Genomic DNA, 18,294 nt, shown 5'->3' with positions numbered 1-18,294 from the left:
ATGATGGCCACGGAATATCTTACACTGGTTGCAGACCATGACTCGCTTTCATAACAATCGTATTTAACAATGGCAGTAACGTTTTTCTACAAGATAATGCACCATGTTAAAAGGTGGGATGTGCGATGAAGTGAAATGGTTCGAGGAACACAGTGGCAAGTTCCAGTTGATGTTCTGGCCGCCCAGCTTGCCAGACCTGAACCCGATCGAAAACATCGGGGTGCAATTTAAATGTGGCATCATAGTTCAACAACCACCTCTCCAAAATTTATGGGAATTAGGTGACGTGTGTGTGGAGATGTTGTGTCAACTCCCTCCAGCGAACTACCAAGACCTTACTGCTTCCATGCCAGCTATTAGGTATTTGATCATAACTGTTCTGGGTGATCAGTGTGTGTAAAGCCTTATCAGCTGTGTATTCTGTATGTACATATGTTTAGGATAAGCTTGAAATGGTGTGTGATTCATTTTATATCAACTTCAACTTTGATGCAAGGTTCATCAATTAGCATCTTGCTTGAGAGTGCTGGATTTGAATGATGTGATCTAAACGTGGAAAACGTGTTGAAATACCAGAAAGTTGAGTGTAGATAAAGTGATAGTGTATCGAATATGATGTTAGATTGAATTGTAGGAGAAAGGGATCGGGTGTTGGGAATGAAATAAAAACAGTTGTAGAAGTAGGAAAATGTGATAATAAAATAATAAAAGTGAAATGTTTGTGACATATAACAGTACTTTCATTGTTCATTTTTGATTAATTCTTTGCCCTGGCAACATAAATATTATACTCATTGTGCTATAAATAAAATATAATGATATTGTGTGCAGTGTTTCAACTTCATAGTTCAGTATCAGATGCTGTTGGAGAAAACCCTGCACAGTGTTCTTGGGTTTTTGTTGTTATGGATGAGAAGAAGGGAGAGGATGAACCTCTTCCTTCCTCTCATCCATAACACAAACACAAGAATACACTGTACAAGCACAGTCAACCACACAACACAGGTACACATTTGACACTTCATAACAGGTCAGAGGGAAGTAATGGAAAACCACATACACTAGGAACTTTCCCAGGATGGCTGTGTGGGGTTCCTGTACTTGCTCCCCAACATTCATTCCGTGAGTATGGGACTGTTGTATTTTGTGTGGAGGGTGATTGGGCTTGTAAATGTGCTCTGTAAGCATTAATTTGCTGGTAAGTCTAAATGTGGTGTTGCTAATAATGCAACTTGTGAGCATTACTGTAAAAATGTTGTTTGAGGATTACTGTAAAAATGTTGTACTGTGCATTTCAATATATATTGATTAATGATTTGTTTATTTTAGCAATCATTGGCGTACAGAGTGAAGATGATATTGTAAGTGCTTATAACGCATTTGAAGGTGGTGGCAAGTTCATTGGTATAATATTTGATAACATTAAAGAAGATGAAATACCAACAAATTTAAGGTATCGGGTGAGGTCAGAAGCAACTTTAAATATAGAAGCGACTTTTTCGGAAGCTGCCCCAGAAGGACCAAATGTTGAATCTGGTAGGTGCAATAGCTGTTTTGTTAGATCCATAATGAACACTGTATGTTAAAGAGATTTATTTCCATGTTTTGACAAACTGCCGTGACATGCTGCTGTTTATGGTAGGTCGTGCAAGTATCCCATTGATGCAAACTGTCACCTGTGATATGGTTTTTGAGATACGTCAAATGTGATGGTAGCAGACGCTTAAGATGTTTTACTGAACTTTGTGTGTGCACTAATTCTAGCGAAGACTCAGTTGACAGTGTCAAATGATAAGGGGGCCAGCATGAAATACATGAAAAGTGTTGTGAGAATCCTGTCACTACCTCTTGAGTTACTTCAAAATGTTGGTTGACTCCCTGAACTATTTGGAACGACTGCAATGAGCTAGGTGGCACAGTGCTAAAGTACTTGACTCATTGCTAGAAACAATGGTGCAAATCTATGTAGCCATCTGTATAAACAGGTTTCCCACTATTTCCTTAAGTCAGTCAAAGCAAATGCCAGGATAATTCTTTTGAAAGAGCCCTACACATGTCTTCTCCCAGCCTTCACCAATCCAAGCTTGTGCTCTGTTTCTATTGGTGTCATCATTCAAGGGCGATTAGGGTTTAACCTTCCTGTTTGAATGATTGCGTAATGCAAACTACTTGTTCATAGATGCTTCATATCATTTTAGTGCCTCATTTCAAATTTATTGATTAGGCGCAAGTTGGACAGGAATGTCTTCAATTAGAAATTTGACATAGGAATTGTTAAATGGTGAAACAACATTTTGGAATTTGAACTTCGAAGGAAGAGTTTAAATCTGTGATCCATGAGTAATAAGACTACCATTATGGCACTTCTACTAATAATAAGGCAATGAAAGTCCACGCATTTTCTTGAAAGGCAGTGCTACTGTGTCTGACAAGGGGTAGGTGGGGGGGGGGGAGTAACATTTCACATGCAGCTCATGGGAGATGTGGAATAACACTGTAAATTGTCCTTGGATTATTTGCAGTGTTGTTGCAACAAGCACAAATAGGAATCCTGTTCTCGTTCTCCTTTGTTGAAGGGTGGAAAAGCTGGAGGTAGTGCTATATTTGTTTCTGAGTGATCCCTCCGTGATGGCTGGCTCTGTTGTTGCAGTAGCACATATTGATTCTGATACTATGCTGGACAACAGTATAAAATGCATGAATGTACAAGACATCCTTTTCAAGTGACACAACCCACATTCCAGTTTTACATACACAAGGGCTACACAGGAATTTATGAAACATAAAATTTAAATTCGATTTGTGATACGTATAAAGCAGCCAACTGTTATTAACAAAATTTTACTTTTACCAGTTTTTGACACTGATTAATGGTGGCTACATCAGAAGATGTACAATTGTACACAACTAAAATTATGGGATATCTCCTAATATCATGCCTGACCACCTTTTGCCCGGCATTGTCCAGCAGCTCTGTAGCATGGACTCAACAAGTCGTTGGAAGTCCTCTGCAGAAATATTGAGCTATGCTGATGTTGGTGGCCAAATCACTCACTCAAAAGCTCTGGGATATTCTTCAAACCATAGTGAGCAATTGTGGCCTGGTAACATGATGCATTGCCATCCATAAAAATTCCATAATTGTTCAGAACATGAAGTCCATGAATAGCTGCAAATAGTCTCCAAGTAGCTGATCATGATTATTTCCAGTCAATGATCAGTTCACCATTATGAAGCCACCAACAGTTTGGACAGTGCCTTGTTGACAACCTGGGGCCATGGCTTCATGGAGTGTGTATCACATCCGAAACTTACCGTCAGCTCTTACAAAGGAAATCGGGGCTTATCTGATCAGACCAGTTTTCAAGTCGTCTAGGGTCCAACTGATATGGTCATGAGCCCAGGAGAGGCACTGCAGGCAATGTCATGCTATTAGCAAAAGCACTTGGGTCAGGTGTCTGCTGCCAGGGCCCATTAATGCCGAATTTTGTCACACTGTCCTAATGGATACATTTGTCATACAACCCCATTGATTTCTGCTGCTATTTCTCCCCCTTGTTGCTTGTCAGCTAGCACTGGCAACTCTATGCAATCGCTGCTGCTTTCGGTTATTAACTGATGGCCGTCAGCCATTTCCATTATCTGTGGTGATAGGTAATGGCTCCGCCAGTGCACTGCTCTTTTATACCTTGCATATGTGACACTACAGCCATATTGCTATCCCATGACTTTTACCACCTCAGTGTATGTAGTAACTGCTGAACAAATTTAAGAGCAATAATTTACTTTTGCGAGAACAACAGTGTCTCGTATTAATCCAAATCCACTAGTGTTGTACTGCTGCAAAACAGTTGCTTCAAATGTTTAATACTGAAAAATTTATTGTTTTTATCTTAATGTGTACTTACACCATTCTATGAGATCACAATTTCATAATTATGATTGATAACACAAACAGTGACTATTCAACAGCACATTGTACTATCTCTATTGCAGAGCATAGTGGCACACTGAACATGCAGGTAAATGGAAAATCCAGGATGGTCAATATTGTAAAAACATTAATACAGTGTCTCAGACTGAAAACAGTCCAGATAGAACACCAGAATGTAGAGAGACAAAAATCTAGCAGGCAACATAATCTAGCAGGTAACATTGCCTATGGGCCATGCCCACAAAAAGGAGTTGCGTAGGCTAATTCTATGTCGAGCCCTAGAACTTAAATATACTGCCGCTGCCCACTACCTATCACTTGCTGTCGTATTTCAGGTGCTAAACTTGTTGTCTAGTAGTACTGGAATTCATGACTTACTGATTATGGATTGCTTTATTGTTACCATAATCTCTGGAACAGCACAAAGAATGCATTCAGCAACAGATGACCAATACTGTATTGATTATTTTGGTTGAAGTGCCCTGGTCTGTGCTGCAAGTTATGTGCCTTTCTTCTCACCAGTTTTTTGGCTGCCCTGGTCTGTTGTCTTATTTATTATTGTCTACCTGTTACTGGATGCATCCCTCTTCTGTCTGTTTGCATCAGTCTGCATGATTGGATTCCTTAACACATTTTTAGTGGTTCGCCTACTTTTTCTTCTTTTGTTGTCCTCGGTGTCGATGTACTGGCTGCTACACTGACTGAAAAAATACGGGGTGGATGTGCAGTACTGGCTACTGTAACTGATGTAGCTGACAGATGCACAGTTGCGTTTCACAGCAGTTTTACTTTCACTTTTCACAACCCCCCATATACACATTTATATGGCCAGTGCACTATTGTTCACCTTTCAAGAAGCCTCATTAATAGTTTTCAGGCAAACATTCACATGCTGCTAAAATAGTTTACTATTGAACATCTACGGGCAGTAAAAACTTAACCACAAAATTAACTGTTCTTGAAGGTTAGAAAGGTACATATGGAGCAGACACTGCCATTGTTTAAATACACGGCCTAATTGTGTAACACTTATTTCACTGATACATTGTTGTTGTTCTAACCAGCACAGGCTTCTCGTCTGAAACTAGGCCGTCGACTGACATGTTTCGCGACAAAAAATTGGGCCCTTATGTATCATCACAATAGTAGGTACTGAAACTACACATTGTTCAAAGTTAAATTTACGGAAATTACAATTAAAACTTAACTCATTAAATTAACTGCATATATCGAAAAATTCGTTCCTTTTAACAGTTTCTTCTGCTACAAGGGTTAAGCCGAATTATTTGTTTAAATCACAAAATTAATAAATATATTATGCAAACAATACTTTTGACAAAACTGTTAATTACTTTGCTAACATATTTTCGAATAGAGCTAAATAGATACTTTAAGAATACTAGCATTTTGTCTTCCAAGTGTTTACAATTATTAGAGAACTTATATTTTTTTATATGTCATCAATAGAATTCAAGTTATGAAACAGTTACTCATTTCACCTCATAACAAAAGATACTAACTAGGCATAGTCAAAATAAATTAGAAAGTCAATTACATGCATAAAACTAAGCACAAAAGTAGATCTGATGTTATATTCTTTAAAACTGAGGATCTGTCTTTCTCTTGTATGAAAATGCAAATTACATTCACTTATGTTAATGGTAAAAAAACAAACAAAAAAACAAATTCTAAGGCGGCAGATGGCAAAACAAGAGGGGAAGTAAAATATCCCACCTTGCTTTGTTATACATTGTCCAGTTTCCCTGCGAAACAGGAAAAATTCATCCAGTGAATTGGTTGGACTGTGTATCAGGAATTCTATAGGTACTCTAGCAAATGTCTTTTGGGGTATGGAGAACAGTAACACACAACAGAGAACAGCATTCACAGTATCTTTCAAACACTAATTCTGTTTCCAGCAGTAGTACACACATTCATACATACAACCACATGCACAACCGTACAGACAAAATTATTTTACTGTGTGACTATTTTAAAAATTTAACTCGTTTAAAAATTCAGTTTTGATATGTATTTGGCCTCAAAACTTATTAAAAATAATTTTTCAGAAATCTCTAAATAAATTGTTGATTAATTTAGCCCATGAATGTATCCATTATTCTGCCACTTTGTTAACTTTTGCTTCATCTGACATATGATGCACCTTGTATACTGCAGGGAACTCCATGGGATTATACTTCACATCACCTGTGATACTCTTTATGTTTATTGGCATAGGCAGTGGTTCTACAGTTACTCATGTGTTACGGCCTCAGTGGTGTTAATCGAAGTTGGTATAAAATATGTGTTTCTGTTACATGTAAATGTGGGAAAGGTTTGTATGTGTGACATACCTACTACTGTCTCGGTAACTAGGAGCAGAAGTGTCTCAGTAACAGGTAAACAGGTTTTTGTGTCCACGTTTTATCTTGATTTATTGTTTAGTATCAGCTTTTCCCATCCATGCCTCTAATCAGCATTTGTGAACTTTTTAAGTGTGTAATATTTCTGTTTAGAAAGAAGTATGTTAATAAGAACTCATATAATTTTTACATAATCTCTCTTTATAATCAAAATAATGTAAGTAGATGTATAGAAAATCTACTCACAAAGTGGCGGCAGGAGAACACTCATATAAAAAAAAGGGCTTTACTTGTGCATGCTTATGAGTCAGTGGCCCCTTCTTCCAGCAAAAGGGTTGAAGGAGAAGGAAGAGGGGTGAAGGGAAGTTCCTTTTTTATATACACATACATGTGTTCTCCTGCCATGAGTTGGTGAGCAGATTTTTTATGTATCCAATTACGGTTGTGTTGTTGTTGTGGTCTTCAGTCCTGAGACTGGTTTGATGCAGCTCTCCATGCTACTCTATCCTGTGCAAGCTTCTTCATCTCCCAGTACTTACTGCAACCTACATCCTTCTGAATCTGCTTAGTGTATTCATGTCTTGGTCTCCCTCTACGATTTTTACCCTCCATGCTGCCCTCCAATACTAAATTGGTGATCCCTTGATACCTCAAAACATGTCCTACCAATCGATCCCTTCTTCTAGTCAAGTTGTGCCACAAACTTCTCTTCTCCCCAATCCTATTCAATACTTCCTCATTAGTTATGTGATCTACCCATCTGATCTTCAGCATTCTTCCGTAGCACCACATTTCGAAAGCTTCTATTCTCTTCTTGTCCAAACTATTTATCGTCCATGTTTCACTTCCATACATGGCTATACTCCATACAAATACTTTCAGAAATGACTTCCTGACATTTAAATCTATACTCAATATTAACAAATTTCTCTTCTTCAGAAATGCTTTCCTTGCCGTTACCAGTCTACATTTTATATCCTCTCTTTGACCATCATCAGTTATTTTGCTCCCCAAATAGCAAAACTCCTTTAGTACTTTAAGTGTCTCATTTCCTAATCTAATTCCCTCAGCATCACCCAATTACGGTATACTATTAAAATGATTATTTTCATTATTATATCTCTTTGTAATCAGATATTTGTTTACTTTTTTCAACACAGAACAATATATAAAGGCTGGTGTAGCAGCATTACAACTGTACATTGACAGTTTCTTCATTGATATGGCCAGAAAAGAGTCTGGAGTGCACAATAAGGACTTAAATGTAAGTGAGCTTATGTTGTTATTGCTTTATGCAGAAAAAATTTATTGTGTTTGTGTTTCTAAAAGGACTAACAGAGCAAATCTGAAACACAGTGGCCAAACAAATTGTGTGATGTGTGTGAATGTTGGCTTTCATAATGTATACAGCTGATGAAAAGCTCTAGAGTTTCTGGCTGAATGGCAGTGTTGAAAAGCTGTGAAACTTCGACACATGTCGTACTTGATAAGGACTAGTATGGGCTAATGCAGAAAGAGCAGGTTCCCAGGCAGGTAATGAATGATAAACAGTTTACTAGCAACACAAACATTGTAATAAAATCAGTCACAGAAAACTAAACATTACTTTTTGAGGTGATGTGAACTGGTAACTGTCTTATTGCTTGATGATCAGTGACCAGTCTTTAAATTTACAGTTTGTAATTAAGCACCCTCACTGTAAGTCTGACAGAATAAATTTCTATATTATGATGTACCACAGGTTGGACACCTGTCTGAAATGCACAATCACAGAAAAAATCTAAGACCTCTGGATACTAGGTCTTGGCAGTGGAGGCCAAGATAGCAGAGGACTGCATGAGGTGAATGACTGGCAGCTCATAGAGGACTTAGAAGATGCTGAAGTCCAGGTAAAGCGTTGACAACTGGGTCCTGTTTTTGCATTAAAACTGTGGGCTATATGGACAATTCAGAGAGATGGCCCTCAGTTGGCTCAGCAAACTAAAATGCCCCGCAGCAGCTGGATGGCACCCAATACATGGCACCCTGAATGCCTGCCCAGCCCAAGGATATCTGCTTATCACTCAGAGGGCACATGATTCACCTAGGTAAAGTAGTGCCTGCGAATGAGGCACTGTTGATGGTAATACTCATGCCGCTGGTGACGAAGCTGGTGCCTCTCGGAATGAGTCTAGTGCCATACATTTTTGTGTTGACTGCAGAGGGTACTATTGACAACAAACCAGCCAGCTGATGTTATTGTCCAGAATGTTACCACAAACATGGTGTGTGTACCATCCCATGTTTATATTGCTGGAACATGTTCTGTCTCCTGCATGAAGCATTTACAAACTGACCACAGGTGTCTTCCAGGTAACTGTAATGACAGGCAAGTAGCTGGGATGTAGCAGTATTCATTTTCATTGAAACATTGTGGTTTTCAACACTGTCACATGGCTGTTAGTTATCGGGAGCACCAGGGTTAGGCATTTTATGGAGCCCCTTAAGGAGGTAGCATTGAGGCTTGGAAAGAAAGCCAACATGCACTCAGTATGTCTGCCGGGGCACCTCATTGGAGATGTGGAGGATGCCTTGCCTGTGGCTATCGAGCGTGCAGGGTGCAGTCCTCTGCAAGTTGTGACTCATGTTGGCACCAAAACCTGTCACATGGGTTCTGAGGCCATCCACAATTCCTACAGGTGGCTCACAGAAGTGATGAAAGGCTGCTAGTTTTCCATTTGCAGGATTGCTTCCAGAGTTGATAGGGGTCCTTTGGTTTGGAGTCGAGTGTAGCATCTTAACTATAGGCTTCGTCGACTCTGTGACAGGTCTTGGCTGGAGAGTTCTGGACTTGTGTTATCAGGCGGGGAATTGTAGGAGACACCTGAATAGGTCAGGGGTGCACTACACAAAGGAAGTAACTACTCAGATAGTGGGGTATCTGTGGAGGGCACATGAAGGTTTTTTGGGCTAGATGGTAGTTTGAGGTACTCTGATGAACACTTGCCAAATGATGCACAGATAACGAAGTCAGATCACATTCAGAGCGAAGACACTTGCCAGTCTAAATTTTATTTGTGGATTGTTGAAGTATTCATAGCAAAGTTCCTGAATTTAATGCCCTCCAGAAAAGTTCTTGTGCTCAATTTATTCTTGTCACCGAGAGCTGGCTGAAACTTGAAGTAGAAAGCTGTGAGATATTTACTAAATCCTGGAATGTGTATCGGAAAGACATATTAGACACCGTTGGAGGGGGATTGTTAATTGCAGTTGACAGAAATATTATTTCTATTGACCCCTAAGGGCTCCGCATTGCTGAGCATGGGTTTGGTGAACCCAGGGTTCCTAGCTTGGGACTGGTAAGCACTGTCAGCCTTCTGTCACCTTAAGCTCTGGGCATGCTTCAGCGATCACCATGCAGCCAAGTGGTGGAATGTTGTGTTTTTCAGAGAACAGGGGGAGAAAAAACCTCAACCTCAAGGTGTGCTAAGCGCTGATGAGGTGAATGGCTGTTGAGGTAAAACAGTATCTAGCAGGTAACCTCTGGGGCACCTGCTGGCCCCCCCCCCCCCCCCCCCCCAGTTGTATAAGGCTTGCTCAGGCATGAAGGTTGTTTCCCTAGCATCTCGTGGAATCCTTATGGAATGCTCTCATCAAACTACTAGTTCTGACGTGACAGATGTACCATCAGGTAGTACCTACACCCACTCCTCAAAGAGAGCTAAGTTGGTCAGTCCTCCCGAAAAGAAGCCTCAGAATCGTAGTAACAGGTTATTAGTGTGCCATAACACTTCCATTGTAATCAAATGAACAGGGGGAACCTTTGAGAAGGTCTCCCCTTTCTATATTGACAAGGCATTGGAAAATATTGCTGGGTCTGTAAAAAGTGTCAAACAACTTAATAATGGAACACTTCTAGTTGAAACTGCTGATTCAAACCAAATATCTAAGCTTCAAGGATATGAGGTGTTAGATGACTACCCAGTCGAGACGGAGTTGCATAACACCCTTAACTGTAGTAAGGGCGTGGTTACCCGATCAAATATAATGGAGGTGGAACCTACAGAATTACGTGAGAAATGGAAAACTAAGAGCGCCACAAAAGTGCAGAACTATATGAGGAGAGTCAATGGGAGATTTGAAAAATCGGCAACATTTATTCTAACATTTAGTATTCCAGAATTAACTGAACATATCTTGCAGGCTATATCCTTCTTAAGGTTCGCCTGTTTGTTCCTAACCAAATGCGATGCTACAACTGTCAAAGATTTGGCCATACCACAGTGGGATGTAATGGGAAGGGTACATGTGGCAATTGTGGAGGCTTAGCTCATGAATCGGGCAATTCTTGTACACTTCCTCCAAAATGTGTAAACTGTTTCGGGCATTACCCAATGTGGAGCAGAAAGTGTGAGGTTTACAACGCGGAAAGGAAACATTCAGGAGTTGAAAGTAACAAGATTTATACTTTGTGGTGAAGCTGAAAAAGCTCTCGGAGCTATGCGACCGTTGGTTTTTGCTACTTCTTTTGCATCAGCCCTTAAGACACCAGTCACTAAATGTGATGCCTCCTCACAAACTCAGACTACAGATTCAAGTGCAAGCACAAGCACTTGCGATGTACCTGTGGGGGAAACACTCCACTCGAAACTAAAGTTGTTTGGAAGCCATCAGCAATAGGCTTATCACCTAAGCCACATTCCACTACCCAACGTCAGTAGCTAACTAAGCCATCCCCGCAACCCACGCAACCACCTTCTCCCGTCGCTAAAGACAAACATCCTTTGAAAAATAGTTGTAAGTGATATTTAAACCTTTGGATCGGCAAGCTCTCTTCCTTTTTGATGGGGACTATGCTCTTGAGTATATGGGCTTCCAATCAGAGGAACCGGAAAGCAAGTAACCAGCTAACATTCCTCCTGACCTTCCCGGTAAATCACCGCCTCTGAGGGAGAAAGACAAGAACAGTCATTTCAAACTAATGGCTTCCACAGGGAATTCTGTGTTGCTATGGAATTCGAATGGATGTCACTCACATTTGGAAGAATTGCAGCTACTGGTCCAGGAGAAATGGTTCTGCATCTGCTTACAAGAAACACATCTTAATGTCACCGACACACCTGCATTATGGGACTACCATGCATACAGGAAGGATGATACTACTGGATACAGGGCTAAATGAGGAGTGGCTGTTTTCATTGATGACAGATGCCACTCCTCTCCTGTCCCTCTTACTACGACCATGCAAGCAACTGCTGTGAAAGTTCTCACACCCTTTAATATCACAGCATGTTCTTTGTACCTTCCCCCTAATGACGCTTTGGATGCAGACACACTGGCAGAACTCTTTCGGGTACCCCCACACCCATTCCTCCTTGTGGGGGACTTCAATGCACACAATGTGCTGTGGGGCTCGGCTACAATTTGTGCCAGGGGTCGGATGATTGAGCGAATCGGCCATTCTGAGAATGTCTGCCTTCTGAATGCGGCTCAGATGACACATTTTTCCAAAGATTCAGGGTTTCTTTTTCAGCCATTGACCTTTGTTTTTGTTCCCCAGCTGTTGCAGCCTCAGTTTAGTGGGAAAGTGGCTCCAGATTTACATTCTAGTGACCACTTCCCAGTGTGGACCTGTCTGCCAACTAGGACGGTGGCTAACAGGAGACCACACAGGTGGATGATGCAAAGGGCAAATGGGTTGCAGTACAGTAAACAGGCTATTTTTGAACAAAAGGATTGTGCACAGGAGGCAACTGCCCATATCACTTGTGAGATACAATGGGCTGCCACAGTCCTTCCCCAGGTCTAGTAACCACCTTAGATGACAGCCTGTACCTTGGTGGAATGATGACTGTCAATTGGCAATCAGGGCCAGACGAACAGTCCTGTGGAACTTCAAATGGTATTCAAATACAGACAATCTTCATACCTTCAGATCTGCAAGAGCACTTGCGATGCAAATGATAAAAGAGCAGAAGAGGGCTTCCTGAAGGGAACTCAGACATCCATTAATCGATTCACTTCTACTGCACAAGTTTGGGAATCAATAAGACAGATTTCAGGCAAGGGTAGTACACGCCACCTTACAGCCTTGTCAAGTAATGGGGTCTTGGTGGACACTGCAGAAGACATGGCTCAGGATTTACCTGAACACTTCTTTACTGTTACTACGCCATCCAGACAAGCTCCTGCTTTTCAGGTGTTCCATAGGACTGCAGAGATGAGGAGGTTCAATTTCTTCTCGCATAATGAGGAAGTCTAAAACCTTCCATTCTCCATGTGGGAACTGGAATCAGCTTTGTCTGCAGCCACATACACTGCTCCAGGACCTGATGTGAGATCCATTATGCCATGCTTCATCATCTGTGCCCTGAAGCGAAAGGACACCTCCTCTCTTGTTTCAATCAGATCTGGTTTGATGGACAGTACCCCATGACTTGGAAGGAGGTAATATTAATTTCATTCTGGAAACCAGGCAAGGATCATAACGCCCCAAACAGTTACCGGATTGTCGCCCTTACCACTTGCATGGGTAAAACTCTTGAACACATGGTCAACCGCCACCTCGTCTGGCTACTAGAATCCCAAGGTCACCTGAGCCACTCCCAGTGTGGTTTCAGGCGGTACTGTTCCACCCATGTCCACAGCTCGTGGTCTCATGGTCGCATTCTCGCTTCCCGAGCATGGGGTCCCGGGTTCAATTCCCAGCAGAGTCAGGGATTTTCACATGCCTCGAGATGACTGGGTGCCTATGTTGTCCTTATCATTTCATCATCATTCATGAAAGTGGCAAGATTGGACTGAGTAAGGTTGTGAATTTGTATGGGTGCTGATAACCGCACAGTTGAGCGCCCCACAAACCAATAATGATGATGATGATGATGATGATGATGATGATGATGATGATGATGATAATAATCACCACCACCACCATCATCATGTTCAACCCTTGACAACTTAATTCTACTGGAGATGGCAATACAGGAGTCCTTTTTACGCCGAAACCATTTGGTTTGTGTGTTTTTTGACCTCCAAGAAGCATATGACACTACTTGGAGGTACAACATCCTTTGCCAACTTCATGAATGGGGACTAAGCGGATGCTTGCTGCTTCTGATCCAATCCTTCCTCGAGGACCGGTGTTTCCTTTATCACATTGGTGATGATGCCATGTCTGACTGCTATGTTCAAGAGAATGGGATGCCCCAGGGCAGTGTTTCAGTGTCACATTGTTTGCAATCGCTATCAATGACACTTCCTCCCCAGTCAGGAGACCTGTCAATGCTCTTTGTTTGTGGATGACTTTGCAATCTTCTACTTTTCCTCTGATCTTAAGATGACAACAAGGTAACTACAGCTGACCATTAGGAGGCTGGAAACCTGGGCCCAGACAACAGGTTTTCAGTTCTCACCTGGGAAGACTACATGTGTCAGTTTTAATCATGCTCGTCGGAGTTTGCACCAACCAGTGCTCACAGTGAGGGATTGTATTTTACGTTTTTGAGACATTGTGCGCTTTTTGGGTTTATTATTTGACTCGAAATTAACTTGGCTCCCACACCTGAAGGACCTACAAACAAAGGGCTTCCAGTCATTGACTATTTTGAAATGTCTTACTGGCAAAACATGGGGAGCTGACAGGTCCCGCCTCCTGCAGTTTTATAAGACATTTGTTTGATCACGCTTAGATGGCAGTGTGGTCTACGGATCGACCTGTCCTTCCTATCTCAGGATGTTAGATCCAGTCCATCATGAGGGCATTCAGATATTGACTGGAGCCTTTTGGACGCCCATTTTCAAGCCTATGTGCAGAGGCTGGTGAACCGCCACTCTGGATTCGGCGACATATCCTTTTGGCTCGTCAGGTTCTGAAAATCTCTGCATCTCCTCAGTTGTTGGCATTTAGGTCTGTGGTCCAACCCACTGTTCAGGAAATGGCTCCATGCGACCAAGCCAGTTGGTATATGTGCTACAGACTGACTCAAGGATCTGGATCTCTCAGGTATGAAAATTCACAGCCAGGGATGGAATGCTTTGCCACTTTGGCATCTTCAGAGGCCCAAAGTGATTTTAAGCTTTACACAGTACAAGAAAACTTGTACTCCAGATTTTATTTTCATCTATTTTAAGTACGTACCACAGTTTTATCATTGTTCATACAGATGGATCCCAGCAAGAAAATGCTCTTGGTTGTTCTGCTGTTTTCCCTGGTAGTGTTTTTAAGGTGCATCTTCCAGAACAATTTACAAATTATGATGCTGAATTGTATGGTATTCTGATGGCACTGAAGAGGATTCACAGACATCACCGTACAAGGTTTCTTGTCTGTTCTCACTTGCTTGGTTCACTACAAGCACTTCACCAAATGTATTCAGTAGAACAGCTGAGTCAGCTCATCCATGACTCCTTACAGCGGCTCCAAAATCGTGGCATGGAGGTGATCTTTTGCTGTGTACATGGCCACATTGGGATACAGGGAAACAAATTGACCAACAAAGCCTCCAAGGAAGCATGTTGGGACAGTGCTGTCCATCAATGTTCCATGCTGTTGCATGCCATCATCTCATTTTCTGACAGATGTATCATGTGTCAGTGGGAGATTGTTTGGCTGCAGGTGACAGAGAAAAACTGCGGTCACTCAAATCAACCACAAAGGCATGGCGAACTTCGCATCAGCCTCGCTGCTGGAAGGAAGATCTGCTTACCAGATTGTGCGTCAGGCATAGCCCTTTAACACACGACTTCCTCCTCTGGCTGGCAGCCCTCAGTCTCGTTGGAGATCTGCCCACAATCCTGGTAGACACCGGTTCCAGGGTTACAAGGCCTCATTGGTGGGAAAGGGCAGCAGTCTGTAATATACTATAAACTGCTCTGCATGTGGGGACAGCCTTCGTTCCCACCCATGGGATTTGCATGCTGAGTTTTCATTAGAGCACTGATGACTAAGACATCGAGCACCCCATCAACCGAAATCGCCGTCGTCGTCTCTCTATTGAGGTTGAATTGCAGTGTGACAGTGAAGTTATCTGGTTGTGTATAACAGGTCTAGCTGAAATCCAGTTAATTGTTGGTTGTTTTTACTGGCCACCACAGATTCCGCTGTGACAGGCTTAGAGTGATTTGAAGAAAGTCTACGGTCAGTAGCGCATAAATACTGTGAGACACTAGTTAGAGGCGACTTTAACCTACTGATTATGGACTGGGACATCAGTGGATTCATTGTAGGGGATACAGACAGACAGTCTTACAGAATACTTTTGAACATGTTTTCTAAGAGCTATCTCGAGCAGTTAGCTCGTCAGCCTACACATTGTGGAAATATTTTAGATCTTGTAGTTATAAAGAAGTCTGAACTTATCAATGGCATCAGTATATAGACAGGGATTAGTGCTCGTGTTGTCATCATAGTGACTATGGTTACTTAAGTAGTAGTTAGCATCTCACTTAGACAATGAATTGTCATCATTTTCTTCTAGTATGATGGACGTAGAGGAATTGAGGGCAAATTTTAAACAGATTGTAAATCTTGCTCTGGATATGTATGTGTTTAGTAAGTGGATTCAGGATGAAAGGACCCACCATGATTTAACAACAAAGTTCGGAAAAAGCTGACGAAACAAAAGCTGTTGCTCTCTCATTTCAAAAGAGAACAAGCAAATGATGATGGGCAAAGATTTGTGTGTCTGTAAAAAGATGTATGTGTGAAGCATACAACTTCTACCAACATCATACCTTGAAAACAGATTAGTCATCAGGTCCGGATGGAATCCCGATTTGGTTTTTCAGTTTTACAAACTGTTCTCTACAGCATTGACCCCTTACTAAGTTTGCATTTATCGCAAATCTCTCACCCAGCACAAAGTCCCAAGTGACTGGAAAAAAGTGGAGGTGACTCCTGTATATAAGAAGGGAAAAAGAGTGGACCCACAAAATTACAGACCAATATTGTTAACATCAGTTTGCTGTACAATTCTTGAACATATTATCAGTTCAAATATAATAAATTTCCTTCAGAGGGAAAAGCTTGTGTACACGAATCAGGAAGGTGTATCCTGTGAAATGTGGATGAAGGGCAACAGTCAGATTCCATATTCCTAGATTTTTGAAAAGTGTTTGACATGGTGCTCCAGTTCAGACTGGTAAAGAAAGTACAAGCATACGGAATAGGTTCCCAGGTATGTGATATGAAATCGAATGAACATGTAAGAATTGTAGTAGGGAAGGCAATGGTCGACTTTGATTATTGGCATAATTTTAAGGAAGTGTGGTCCATCTGTAAAGGGGACTGCATATAGTACACTAGGGAGACCTATTCTTGGGTTCTGCTTGAGTGTTTGGAATCTGTACCATGTTGGATTAAAGGAAGATGTCAAAGTAATTCAGAGTCAGTCTGTTAGATTTGTTACCAGTAGATTCAGACGACACTGAAGTGTTAAGGAGATCCTTCGGGAGCTCAAATGGAAGTCTTTGGAGGAAAGATGATGTTCTCTTTGGGGAACACTATTCAGAAAATTTAGAGAACTGACATTTGAAGCTGACTTTAGAACAATTTACTGCCACCATTGTCCATTTTGTGTAACAATCACGAAGATAATATAAGAGAAATTAGGGCTCATGTGGAGGCATTTAGACAATTGAGTGGGACAGGAAAGGAAATGACTAGAAGTACTACAGGACCTTCCACCACACACTGTACACTGGCTTGCAGAGTATACGTGTAGCTGGGTTGCATAACACTGGCTACTCAGCCGTCATGATATCAGTAGAGCTCAACTGAAAAATACATTCTTAACTAGTAAGGTGCCCGTACAGTAGCTGAAGATGGCGAATGGCAGCAGAAGCTACCTCAGCATGCAGCATGTGGTCACCAGGCAGGAGCATTGGCTTAGTGATTTGCCAGTGTCAGCATTTTGCTCTTCTGGCATCGGCAGACAGCAGGTTTGTTTGTCTATGGACAGCAGGCTGTTCCGGCAATTAGTCAAGCATGTGGTGCAAGGCGTGCAGGCTCCGAAACCAAGTCCTCTTGGGGATGTCCAGAGACTGGTTGAAGTTACCGTTGAGGTGGGTCCCCTATTGGTGGCTCTGCCTCGAGCCCCGGTATCAGCATATTTAGCCACAGCTTGTAGGCAAGCAGCTAGCAGATACAGTGACTAGATGCAGATGAAAATGGTTAGCCCACATTGGATTGTTGGCTCCCGTGGAGTATGCCTCGGTATTGATAGTCATGGACAAGACAAGATACTGCTGGGTCTGAGTGTCATGTATTTATAGTGGCCCTGCCCATCTTTATGACTGATCCCAGTCTTAGGTCACATTGGGGACCAAGGCAGTATAGTGTCAGGCCTTGGCGAGAGGTAATTCATTCCATGACTGGGGTGGATTGGAGTCTTCAGTCATTCTGACATAATAGCCTGGTCCCAGCAGCAGGATTTCACAGGCAGCTAGCTAACCTGCCACACTATAGGTTGTAAAGTCTGCATGGAGGGGTATTGCCACAATTCATATATTAAAATACTGTGTACTACAGAAGCCAACATTGTATTCAGAAAAGCTTGCTGTGTAGAGGAAGCTATTCTCACAGCTTTGATAATAAAACTTAAAAAAACCTTTTAAAAGCAGCTGTATTTTAAATGCACTTAGCTGTACCTCATAGTAGCAGTTATCCTAGTATTTTAATTGGGCTAATATGTTTTTTCTAATTAGGAGAGTTTTCAGGTGTGCTGGTGAATTGTCACTTATTGTTTCTTTTCTCCACAGATTACGCGGCTTGTTCAGAAATTCCCTTATCCACCTTCCACACACGTTTCACCTACTGTGTTGGGTCAACTTTTCGCAGTACTAATTGTGTTGGGATTTTCATTTCTGTGTTCAACAATACTCAAGCGTATTGTTAGTGAGAAAGAAACAGGTGTAAAGGTAAGTGGTAGGAGAAGGGAATTTCACTCAATTTACATAATTAAATTGGAAGCACAATTTTAAACATGGTTGACAGCGGCAACCATAAATTCATTTTCGGTA

General features: G+C 41.6%; 1 protein-coding gene across 2 annotated transcripts in view; it reads left to right on the top strand.

Annotated features, from left to right (window-relative positions):
* LOC126253711 (phospholipid-transporting ATPase ABCA1-like) overlaps positions 1-18,294 on the top strand; it is a 466,051-nt gene that overhangs the window by 90,188 nt on the left and 357,569 nt on the right. For both annotated transcript variants that reach the window (XM_049955246.1, XM_049955245.1), the window contains exons 3-5: positions 1,330-1,536; positions 7,458-7,561; positions 18,034-18,192. In XM_049955246.1, coding sequence (XP_049811203.1) covers positions 1,330-1,536; positions 7,458-7,561; positions 18,034-18,192 — 470 coding nt within the window. The remainder of the gene's footprint in view (positions 1-1,329; positions 1,537-7,457; positions 7,562-18,033; positions 18,193-18,294) is intronic.

This window comes from Schistocerca nitens, chromosome 4 (genome assembly GCF_023898315.1).
Source record: "Schistocerca nitens isolate TAMUIC-IGC-003100 chromosome 4, iqSchNite1.1, whole genome shotgun sequence".
NCBI classification, from domain to species: Eukaryota; Metazoa; Arthropoda; class Insecta; order Orthoptera; family Acrididae; genus Schistocerca; species Schistocerca nitens.
This window is presented reverse-complemented; position numbering and strand designations above follow the sequence as displayed.